General features: G+C 37.4%; 2 protein-coding genes across 8 annotated transcripts in view; one reads left to right on the forward strand and one right to left on the reverse strand.

Moving 5' to 3' along the window:
- LOC145484906 (tRNA (32-2'-O)-methyltransferase regulator THADA-like) overlaps positions 1–12,355 on the reverse strand; it is a 656,511-nt gene that overhangs the window by 385,908 nt on the left and 258,248 nt on the right. The gene's annotated exons all lie outside the window — the stretch shown is intronic.
- On the forward strand, positions 4–11,717 carry LOC145484932 (uncharacterized). The gene is made up of 2 exons (XM_081463555.1): positions 4–9,028; positions 9,398–11,717. Exon 1 carries the CDS (start codon positions 5,921–5,923, stop codon positions 6,383–6,385), a length of 465 nt encoding a protein of 154 aa, XP_081319681.1. The 5' UTR covers positions 4–5,920; the 3' UTR covers positions 6,386–9,028; positions 9,398–11,717.

The raw sequence follows: 12,355 nt of genomic DNA on the forward strand, positions 1-12,355 counted from the left end.
AAAAAGCACAATAATTATGTTATCATGGGCAGAATAAATTCTCTCACTGGCTATGGTTTTCAAAAGAGAGCTTGTTGTAACAGCAATAAATTCAACAGACTACTTCCTCATCCTAACATGCACGAGGATCTTGTTTGCTTGTTCAGGGCAGTACCACTTGTGAAACAGTGTACTTAATAAGCAAAAAAACAAAAAACAAGCATGGGGGAAAAGAGGTAGATAACAAGTGGTTTTAACAAAAGACACAAATAAAAGAGAATAAATCTTAGCAATTCAGATCAACTTGAACAGTTGTAAAGAAAGTGTGAAAAATTCTTCAACTATGCTATTAAGAGACTAGGCATTAAGAGTATATGAAATGTAATAAGATTAGGAAAGATAGCGAATTATGAGATAATCAACATGTTCTCTGACAAGAAAGAAGTCTACAGTGCATACTTGTGTGGGGTTGCATGCATGACATAATACTTGTGTGGGTTTTTGTATGGAAGCAAACAATCTTGTCTACGTACAACTAGAAAGCTACTATGAGCCCTGGAATCAGTCATTCTGGTAAGAAAATTCTTGGTGGAAGGGAGGGAGGTGCGATCATGCCAAAACATTGAGCCACGGGAGAGATCTTGGGTTAAATCTTACTGGTATTCAAGTTATGCTAGTATCATGTAATCAATTAAAGTGCTTAGTTGGTCCAATTTCACATTGAAATCAGGTCTACTGTACGGATGAACCCAAACAAACCGATTGGTTGTACTATAGCGAGTGTTTGCTTCAACATGATTTTTATTTCTCAACATATGCAAAAAGCTTGGTTTTTCCTGGCCAGATCTTTAGAAATTTATTTGCTGTCACATCAGCATGCCACTGCAAAGATTTTTTTTTTCTTAATCCTCTAACTGGTAAATTTTTATGAGTTTTTTAAGGTGATTCCTCAGTACTAAAAGTTGCCAAACAATTTTTTGAAACTTCCCTGAATGTGCCTTACCAACCACTGTTTTGAAAAATACAATAAAAAGGATAGGTCACCATTCTCGCTGAAAAGACATGATGAGCCAATCTTACCCCATTCATGCCTAACCATGCATTTCATCAGTTCACTATACATTTTGCCATAGAGGGAAGCAGAGGTTATTAAAGGCAATACTTGAAAAAATCTTGATACATAGAAGGTCTCGGCATTTGGAACAATGTAAAATATAATTTATGGCAAAATCACACAATTTTAAATGACATTGACTCACAATGTTCCTCAAATCATTGTTTTCGAGGTCATAATTCACATCCTCGCATTACAGTTTTGTGAACTCTTTTAGCTATATCCTTTTTTCTTTCTGAGCAATTTTCTTCTTAACTTTTTAACTCAAAGAGGATAATTTGTACACCAAAATTATGGATTAAAAAATATGGGTCACCATGCTTGTTTAAGAGAAAACGAGCACTTATTTTGCTGTCGAGCTTAGCTTGAGGGAAATCTCTTACTTTGGGTACATGCATGCGCTCATGTGCACATCCCAATGACACAAAAATCATACCCAGTAGGGATGCACAATGCAATACTGCGGAATTACCTTAAGGTTTATTCTTAGCATAGCCAATCTCTAGAATTTTGTGATTGCATATAAGAAGTTCAACTGAAAATAGTGTATGTGCTGTTTAATTAAGCTGCTGCTCAAATTTTCATTGTAATGTCAGTATTTGGCTGTTGCTTGCTCGATAAGCAAGCATGGTAAGTTTTTGGTTCAAAAGTGTTTTTCGAGCCATTTTCCACTGCAGAAGCCCCCAGGCTGGCATCATGAAGCTAGAATGGTGGGAAGAGGCAAACTTCTGAAAGAAACCAGAGGTGAGAGATAATTTGATGGTGATTGGAACACCAAAACTATTTGTATGGAAACATGGCGGTTTATGAGTGAAGTTCTCCCTTTGGCCATTCCGAGGGTGAATTCCAAGACCTACCAAGGCAATTTGGAAGTACTTTTTTGACTGGCAACTACAACACTATGGTGGCCCAGCCGTTTCCAAAGGAAACCTTAACAAACATGACTTAAATAAATTTATCAACACAACAGATGCTTTTATGACGGAAATCTTACAAATTTGGTCAGAGATAAGCTACGAGGCGAATGTGAACTCTACCGATCATTTTCTTTCATTACCTCTATGGCATAACTCTCTGAAATGAATTGACAACAGACCCATATATTATAAATTGTGGAACTGTAAAGGTATCCAGAACGTTACAGACCTATTTAAAGACCGGAATACCTTTCTATCTTCTCATGAACTTACGGAATGCTACAATGTTAAAGCAAACTTTCTAGTTCTTCATAGTCTAAAATCTTCTTTAAAATCTTTGAGAGAAAGCCGGTCACTTAGTAACACATCCTCTCAAAGCTTTCTTCAAAGTTTCTTACAAGCCAAAAAGTCCAAAAAGCATACCAAGGTTGTTTATGAAAGGCTGGTTACCATAAAGCAAAAATCCCCTTTTGCAAGTCAGGAAAAATGGTTGGCTGACTGTGAATTTGAAAGTCACGAAACAATTCACTGGAAGTCGGTTTACCTACTCCTGTTTAAATGTACGCAAATTACTAAACTAATCATGTTTCAACTTACACTTTTACATTGAAGACTTGCTACGAATTCCTTTCTCAAGAAAGTGGGAATAAAACAAAGTGACTTGTGCACCTTCTGTAAAACTGAGGAAGAAAGTCCAATTCATTTATTTTGATCCTGCGGTGTAACGTCACATTTTTGGCAATAATTTAAACAGTGGATAACAACAAAACATGAAAACGTAACCAGTATTTTCAGTCCAGCAATAGTATCAGGCTTTAAGCCATTTTTCCTTAGCAAGAAAACTCATCATCTCTGCTTACTTGCTAGATATTACATTTGGATCTTCAGAACTCAACAGAAGTCTCTTTATAACTTTTCAAAACTTGTTCGATACCTGTTAATTTGTCTCCTGTGCCTCTTGTCAATTTTAATACCACCAATATGCTATTCACAAGGCCGTGTGGCTGCTCTATTGCCATAAGCAAATATTTTATAATTAGGCAGGAGGGCATTCCAATTTACATTTTTGAAATGCAATTGTAGTGGACTGTAATATCACGTCATGCTATTCAATTAGTCCAATTTTCAAACACTTAAATGTTGTTAAACTGCCTGACCTTGTCTTTCTTAATATTGCAGTCTTTGTGTATAAATTTCACAATAGACGTCTACCATCTGTGTTTGATACCTTCTTCACTCAAGTCAATAAAAGACATTACTATAATACAAGAAGTGCTTCGAATATGTTCTATACTTTACCTAAAGTAAGAACAAATTATGGAATATTCAACATAAGATTTAAGGGCCCCAAAGTATGGAACTCAATTAATGAAAATTTGAAAACTTTGTCTATTTCAAACTTCAAGAAATCAGTAAAAAACGATCTAGTCAAAGATTATTAGTTTCTTAGGTTCTTATTAGCAGTTGTGTTGTTTTCCAATTTACCAGTAAATCAGTATTTTGTTGATTTCTGTCACCTTTCCAAGTCTTTCTTTTATAGTTTAATATATAGCTGTTATTAGTTGCCATAGCTATTGTGTGCTCTTCTTATATTAATGTTTTGTATTCATCTATAACTTAAACTATTTTAGACTTCCTTCATAGCATAGAAATAGCGTTTTTCCTCTTCTTTTTTTTCTTGTGTGCATTTGTGTTCAAGTTTTCTTGCTGACCTGTATTTTATTTCTATTTAATGCTGATGTTAACTGGCTGCCTGGCTCCGCTAGCCCCTATGGTTATTCCAGGCAGCTAGCACTCAAATTTTTACTTTTAACATTTTCATTGAAATTGTAATTTTTTTTTCTTAAGCAAGAATGAGTACAAATAAAGATTGATTTGATTTAATGTATCATAATTATTGCACTGTAATGTAATGTCATGTCATGTAAGACAATGTAGAACATTGTTTTGCACCATAATGTAATGAAATGCAAGTAGAGTAAGTATTGTTTCATCTGAAATAGAGTTAGTACTGTATCTTATTATTAGTAGAATAAGAACCATGTCGTATTGTAAGTAGAGTAAATATTGTACCATAATGTAAGTAGAGAGTATTGTATCCTATTGTAAGTAAAGAAAGTATTGTACCATTCTGTAAGTAGAGTAAAATCTTGTATTGTATTGTAAGTATTGTGTCATATTGTAAGTAGAGTAAGTATTGTTCTGAAAGCAAATGTAACATTGTTTTCTATAATAAAAAAAATATGTTGATTTCATGTCAGCATGCAATTCAAAGATGCTTTTTGCACTGAAGAAACAGTAAGATTTTGATTTCATGAGAATGCATAATCACAGAGCTGCTGATTTCACTTAAGGAAGAGTGAAATGTTGATTTCACAAACCCCTTGAGGTTAGGGTGCTGTCCCCTGATCCCATAAGTTAGAAACACTACAAATCATGCTAATTTCAAATAAAATCTCTGTTTAAATCAATCACAACCTGTTGCCACACTGCCAGTATCAATAAACTAAAAAAATCCAGTTCCTCTTCTTTTTGTTGCTGTTTATCCAGCCATGACATATCCACTGAGTGTGATTGCAATGCATGCAGGGAAGGGTCTCTACAACTCGCACACAGGAGAAGAAGCTGGTCAACCACAGAAGTGCTCATTAACCATGGGGCCAAGGGCTGAGTGCGATTTAGGTTCTACCTTCAGTTTATTTTTTGTTTTGTTGGTGACCAGACGGAAAAGTTCAGTAGAATAGACCAGTCGGTATTTGGATAAAGTCCTTCTCACAAAAATCAAGAAGCATTTCTTAGTAAAAGCTGGTAACAAGAATTTTCTGAAGTAATCTGACATGCTGAAAATGAAAATGCTTGTTACCAAAGTTCATTTTGTGATCTTCAGTCTGAAAATGACGTCAGAAAATTGACATTTAAAATGACATCATCGCAATGATAAATGTGTAGAAAAGGGGAAACCACTGAGTTAAATGTCACAAATTTGGATTTTCTAGAGCCAGTTCAGTTATAATATGTTACATGCTTCATATTTTGAGGAATTTAAGACTTGCCTGTCTAGTGGGCCAATGTATGATGTCATTTATGTTTTCATAATATTCTCTCACAAGAGAAACACATTCTTTTCAACTGGCTGAATTAAAACAGCAAAGTGTTTCATATGCACTGTTATTTTGGGTTCAATGGGGCTTTTTTTCAATGAAGTTGCTGGCTACCCATTTGAATGTGGAAACAGAAACGCGTTCACGGTCGCGCTTCCCTAATTTCGCTCTCACTGTCTGAGTCCAGTCCAGTGGTAAGTAAGCCTGGTTACTCAGCTTCGTTGTTTAGTATGCCTTCGCTCGATGTTTGGCAAGTAGAAAGCTGCTCTAAAGCTGTGAAATGTTGGAATGGATCCAGTTGTGACCCTAAAGAGAGCTTTGGAAGTTGACTTGAAGCTGTGCATCTTCTGTCAGAAGCATAATAAGCCAAAGGACGATGTAAGAGAGGCTACAAGTTACAGCACAAATTTTGTATACGAAGCGACAACTAAACAAAGAAAGTACAGGGATGTAGCAAACAGAGAGGTTATCGATCACCTGCTTGATTTATTTGGAAGGAATGATGATACTTGTACTGTTTTACGTTTGGAAACTACATGAAAGGATCACGCTTGGTCGAAGAATGGGTCGAGAGTGGACTGCTTGGGCCAAATGCAACCGTACATGTCATGAATGGAAAAGCCTACAAGAGAGCTATGCGCACCCACAAGATTACTCTGCAGTCATTGTGGCAGCTGCTGATGCCTTTTCTGTTAGAATTCTGCCACAAATCGTACCCAGATCTCTTCCAAGAAGTATCTGATTTTGCCTGCTCTCCTGAAAATGCTGCAGCACTGATAACATCCCTGAAGTCACCATGAGTGAAAAAGATGCTAAACGAATTCATTGCACAAAGATCCGAGGAAAATGTCAACTTCAAGTTTTGGTGGAACTACATGGAAATGGTATCTGTTCTCCTCATGTTCACTCGGGCTCAGAGAGAGGGGATATGGGACCTGTACTTGCACAGTTTCCGCCACATGTTGCCATATTTTTTCAGACATGACCATCTGAATTATGCAAGATGGGGATCAGTGTACATTGCAGAGATGGAGCAGTTGCCAAAGGAAGTCTTAGAAGAGTTCAAAAAGGGGAACTTCGTTGTCAAATGGAATGAAAGCAAGTTCAACCAGGTCAGTCCTGATCAATCTACTCCTGGAAGGAAAGATCGTGACAAGAAGGATGAATGTTCATTGCTCACCATTCTCAAGCAGCTCAAGGTATTTTCACCACCAGAACATCCAACCTGTCTTTATAACATTGCCACTAAAGATCTTGTCACTGATGAAATTTAAGTCTCGCTGTTAAATGCCAATGAGCTTGGTCGGCAACAAATGAAAGAATTTGAGGAACAAAGGTTGCCAAGTGTCTCTCAACAGCAGCAAGATAGATCATCAGAAGTGAGATTCTGGGACACAATGCACAAGAATAATGCTCCAACTATTGACAACTTGTATCATGTTTTTTTTTTATTGCTAAACACATAATTACTTACATTGCCTTACTCTACTCACAACAATAACTAACCTACTTACAATACACTACATTATTGTTATTATCATCATCATCATCATTATTATTATTTCTAATGCTTTTACTGTCTTACAAACGTCACTTACAATACATAAAAAAACAGCTGTTTACAATACTTGGCATTACATTACTTACTTACAATACACATTAACTGCTTATTATGACTTACACATTACATTACTTAAGGAGTTACAATACAATGTAATTACTTATAGAAAAAAACAACAACAACAACAACAAAACAAACAAAAAAACGAGAAACAAAGACCTTGCAACTAATTACTAAGGGAAACGCCTTAAATGGTGAGAAGGAATTTCCACTTCTGTTGAAATTCCCTTTCGCCATTCAACGTGGCAGCAATATATTTTTCTATCTTGATTTTATCCTGCACTAATGAGATGAAGTCGCTGAAAACGAACATAGTATTATTTAGAGCGTTGATATAAAGAAAGTATTTGCCTAGTATTATGAGGTGGTCAAGGGTCAAACGGTGAGTACAAGGAAGAGTAATTCCAAATAATACCTCTGGCTCGGAGAGAAGTAAACTCGCGTTACTTACAGTAGAATACCAACTTTGGAACTTATACCAAAAGGAAGACGCTTGCGGGCAGCTAATAAACAAATGACGTATGTTTTGACTATCAGAGGGACAGAAAGGGCAGGATGGGGAGGCAACCTTGTTCATTTTGTATAATATACTGTTGGTGGCTGAAATGTTGTGTATAATTTTGTGCTGAAACATTGCCAATTTAACTTCTTTTGTGGCTGTGAAAGGCAGAAGATAAATTTTATTTAGATTCTCTTTTGCGATGCCATATGATAAGAGTTTTTTTTTATGAAGTGGGAGGAGGAAGATTTTCTAAGTTTAACAGTTTGTCGTATAACATCTTGCGCGTTATAGTACAGATTGGCGGCAGGGGTGTAGTAGAGTCGCCAGAATTAACGTGAAGGAGCTTCTTCCAACTTTGAGGGATCGCAGATAAAAGACTATAATATTGTAAAAAGTTGCAATTTAGCATGTATTTATTGTGCAAGGAAAGGAAAGGCAGGAAGCAATTTTCACACTTGTCAAAAAGGTCTGAAATTTGCTTTATACCTGCTTGGTGCCAATGAGGTAGATATACCATTTTTTTGTCAATCGTAATGAGTTTGTTGTTCCAGATTGTCTGAGACAGTATCTCAGTCTTGCTGTGCGGTGTCGTAGACACAATTTCTTGCCAATGATGAATAATTTGTTTGTAAAATTCAGGAAGATGGCCATTAAGATCAAGAAAGTTGTAGTCATAATTACATTGAAAGATCTCAGTACCGCCGACAGTAGAGAGAAACGATTTTGGAATATACTTCCACGGTGCATCTGAGTCTGAGCACAGCCGTTTTACCCAAGTTAGTTTCAAAGCCTTATCAAAAAGTACAAAATCTTTCATGCCGAGACCGCCATCCGATTTCTTCTTGATGAGGGTTGTCTTTTTTATTTTGGCAGGTTTTTGCTTCCAGATAAAATCGAACACTATTTTATTGACCTCTGATGCAAAGTTTTTTGGAGTCTCCATAACACTGGAGATGAATACAAGTTTGGAGAGGGCTAACGTTTTAACAATATTTATTCTACCGTATATAGATAAGTCTCTTCGGGACCAGACACTTAAGGTTTTCTTTAGGGATCCTAATTTTTCAAAGAAATTTTTCTTATGAGACAATTCAATATTATAGGTAAAATGCACACCGAGTGCGTAAACGGGATCATCACTGATTTGGAGGCTGTAACTTGCGTCTTTCCTATGGTGCATGGAGCCAAGCCATAGCATTTCTGATTTTGCCTGATTTATTTTTAGGCCAGAGCACTTTTTAAACAGTGAGAGTAAGTCAAATGAATTAGAAACTGACTGAACATCAGCAAGAAGGGCAGTTGTGTCGTCAGCATACTGTGTGAGCTTGACCTCTTCATTTCCCTGGATATGTATGCCCTTGATGTATTTGACCGTTTTATACTTTGGGCAAGAAGCTCCATAGCGATAACAAAGAGTATGCCTGAAAGGGGACAACCCTGACTTGTATCATGTTGTAAAGAGCAGCAAAGAGAAGAACAAAACCACAATTCTAAGAGCCGACCGAAATGTCCTTCAACGCCTTATCATTGCTTATGAAGCGGGGCTCAAAGTTGATCTCCACAGTGTGCTAAAATATGAGTTCATGCCTGTACCAGTCTCGTTAACAGAGATGAATGGCAGTCTCAGAACTGGGCAGGAATCAGCAAAAATGAAAGAATTCGTGGAGCAAAGGTTGCCAAGTGTCTCTCAACAGCAGCAAGATAGATCATCAGAAGTGAGATTCTGGGACACGATGCACAAGAATAACGCTCCAACTATTGATAACCTGTATCAAGTTGTAAAGAGTAGCAAAGGTCTATTAATAGATGGTCTGGCATAAATTGCCCAAGTGAAATAGAGCTTCAAGGCAGCTCAGGTCTATTAATAGATGGTCTGGCATTAGTTTCTGCAATTGGGAGACCATCTGTTGCTCAAATGTTTGGGGGCTTTGCAGAGAGCTTTCAAGCTGGATCCTGCTGTCAGCAAATCAACGTCTTATTTGATCGGTATCAAGAAGATTCCATCAAGTTAGGAATGAGAGAAGGACACACAAAGTTCACTTGCCCTATCCGACATGCTATTGAAGATGGCAGTGTCCCTCTCCCTGACCGTTGGCCAAACTTCCTTGCATTGCCAGATAACAAGTCAGATCTAGATCTATCAAGTTGTAAAGAGTAGTAAAGAGAAGAACAAAAGCACAATTTTAAGAGCCGACCGGAAATGTCCTTCAACGCCTTATCGTTGCTTTTGAGGCGAGGTGCAAAGTTGATCTCCACAGTGTGCTAAAATATGAGTTGATGCCTGTACCAGTCGTATTAGCAGAGATGAATGACAGTCTCAGAAATGGGCAGAAATCTGTCTTAGCAGACTTAATTTCAAGTGGAATAAATTGCCCAAGTGAAAGAGCTTCAAGGCAGCTCAGGTCTATTAATAGATGGTCTGGCATTAGTTTCTGCAATTGGGAGACCATCTGGTGCTCAAAAATTTGGGGACTTTGCAGAGAGCTTTCAAGCAGCAGTTCTTCAAGCTGGATCCCGCTATCAGCAAATCAACGTCATATTTGATTGGTATCGAGAAGATTCCATCAAGTCAGGAACGAGAGAAAGACGCACAAAGTTCACTCGCCCTATCCGACGTGCTATTGAAGATGGTAGTGTCCCTCTCCCTCACGGTTGGCCAAACTTCCTTGTATTGCCAGGTAACAAGTCAGATCTAGCCAGGTTCCTATCGGAACACATCATCGTGAAAGCACCCCCAGACAAAGTTGTTGTAGCTGCTGGAGGATTTGTAGATGAAAGGGAAGTGCAATCATCAGGAAGAGCAATCGACCTGTCTGCTCTAAAGGCAACCCACAAGGAAGCAGATACACGTTTGATGGTTCACTGTGTCAACAGCAGTCTTGACAATGTAGTTGTATCGCCAAGGGATACGGATGTCTTGTTGCTTCTTATCACACATGTCCCCCACATCCCATGTCCTAACCTGTACAAGATGTCTGGAACAGCCACAAAGTGAAAGTATTTCAACATCAGGGCTATCTACAAAAATCTCTCTGCTGGTTCTGCATCCACTCTTCTGCCTTTTCATGCCATAACAGGTTGTGACATAACGTCCTTCATATGCAGCCATTTAAAGAAATCAGCTTGGAAAGTATTCCTAAAGCAACACACACTTCTCCCCTCTCTACGAGAGGGAGAGCTAACCAAAGAAAAAATGAAAGAAGTTGAGGAATTTGTTTGTAAAATGTACAAATTGGATAGCATTGGATCAGTTGACGAGGCCCGAGCTATTTTGTTCTCAAAGAAAGGAAAGCCAGAGGCACCGCCACCGACAAGTGATGCTTTATTACTACATGTAAAGCGTGTTTACTATCAGGCAATTGTATGGAAACCAGCTCACTGCTCAGAGCCTCATCTTCCAGATCCTTAAACATTAGGGTTAAAGAAGATCACTGATAACAAACTTCAACCACTCCTAATGACACAAGATCCGATTCTGAAAGCCTGCCAGGAAATAATCTCATGCTCATGCTCTACTGGATGTAGAAATCTCCGCTGCAGTTGCAAGAAGGCTAAATAGTTTTGTACCAGTGTTTGTGGGTGCAAATCGAACAATGTCAATATAAATTCCTGTAAAAACACAGACACCAAATGAACTCAGTGATGTATTTCACTATATAGAATGAAACTGCAATAAGCGTAAAAAACTCTCTTGGCCTTTAATAAACAAGTCCACAAATCAAAACAGCGTGGTACAAAGAGTGTGCATACGAGCGGCATAGATGCAAATAGCATGGATACAAACAGCGTGGGTTGAAACTAAAACAGTAAAAGAGCAAAAGTTACAAGTTGCGACTAAGCTAAATTCAAATAAAGAAATAACAAAACTGCAAAACGAGGACTGTGAATTACACTTACATTGTTTCGGCCAGAGAAAAATGTTGTGAAACGGACTGCGAATAACGCGAAGAGACTAGCACGAAAACTAAATAGAACTGCGCTAAGCGAGGACCAAAATGAACTGCCCCAAAACTGTACCGCAAAGCTATGATATGGAAAATACGCTAGGACATGCGGAAAATAAAACTATAGAAACTTAGAAAGGCGCTAATGAAGATGAAACAGCAAAGAAACGCTAACGAGGGCGTGAAAACTGACACAAAGGAATAAACACCTAAATTGACGCAAAAAAAAGACTAAACAAAAGGACAAAAAGAAGTATACACTAATTTGCGTACGCAAAGGAAAAACAAATTACACAAGAACGAATAATAGAAAAAATGTTACACTTGGATCTAACATAGAACATGATGTGCATACCTTTATTGACAACAAAGTCATCAAGTTAAGGTTTGAAAAATAACCCTTTGGAATGAATTTTTCCGATTTTTATCCGTAACAGAAGGCACAGTCTTTAAATTGGTTTATGAGGCAAAAACACACGCATTATCATTTACTTTAAGGCAAATGTATAAATGAGTATTTACTCATTGGGAAACTTATGTGCTTGTATCTTAAAACAAAATGAAACCATCCTACTCGGTGAGTGTATACGTACAGATTAACACTCATAACGATCTGCAGTAAGTTTCAGCTATTAGCTGCAGGTTTAATTGTTTACCCACAATTGAACAACTAATAAAACCAGCAGAACGTAAGGTCTGTTTTCAATCAGTACTCAAATTAATATTTGTGACCTTTTGGGCAGGAATTAACAATTAAATAAATATATGGCTAAATGTGATGTCATTAATGATGTCACATGTTGCTTTAAATGTATTCTGCAATGTAATCCAACTAATTTAACTGGAATTAGGCGGGAGGCAACTTATGTGGTATTCTGAGGTGCAAATATAAAGCAGACGGCTTATTATCTAACTTATTTTGCAAAGTTAATACAACGATCATGTCATTTTCAATGTCATGTTTGTGACATCATTTTGAGGCTGAAGATGGCAAAAAAAATTTTGGTGACAAGCATTTTCGTTTCCAGCATGTCAAATTACTTTAAAAAATTCCTGTTACCAACTTTTACTAAGAAATGCCTCATAACTTTCAAATTCTGTGAAAGTCGTCTAGTCTTGAAGCTGCAAGACAAGGAATAGTTTTGCATTGGATGTAGATGCCCAGGGAAACAGATCC

Source organism: Orbicella franksi, chromosome 4, assembly GCF_964199315.1.
Source record: "Orbicella franksi chromosome 4, jaOrbFran1.1, whole genome shotgun sequence".
NCBI classification, from domain to species: domain Eukaryota; kingdom Metazoa; phylum Cnidaria; class Anthozoa; order Scleractinia; family Merulinidae; genus Orbicella; species Orbicella franksi.

Bases quoted from the DNA above. Each gene is read 5' to 3' on its own strand.
- LOC145484932 (XM_081463555.1), top strand. From the start codon at position 5,921: ATGCTAAACGAATTCATTGCACAAAGATCCGAGGAAAATGTCAACTTC.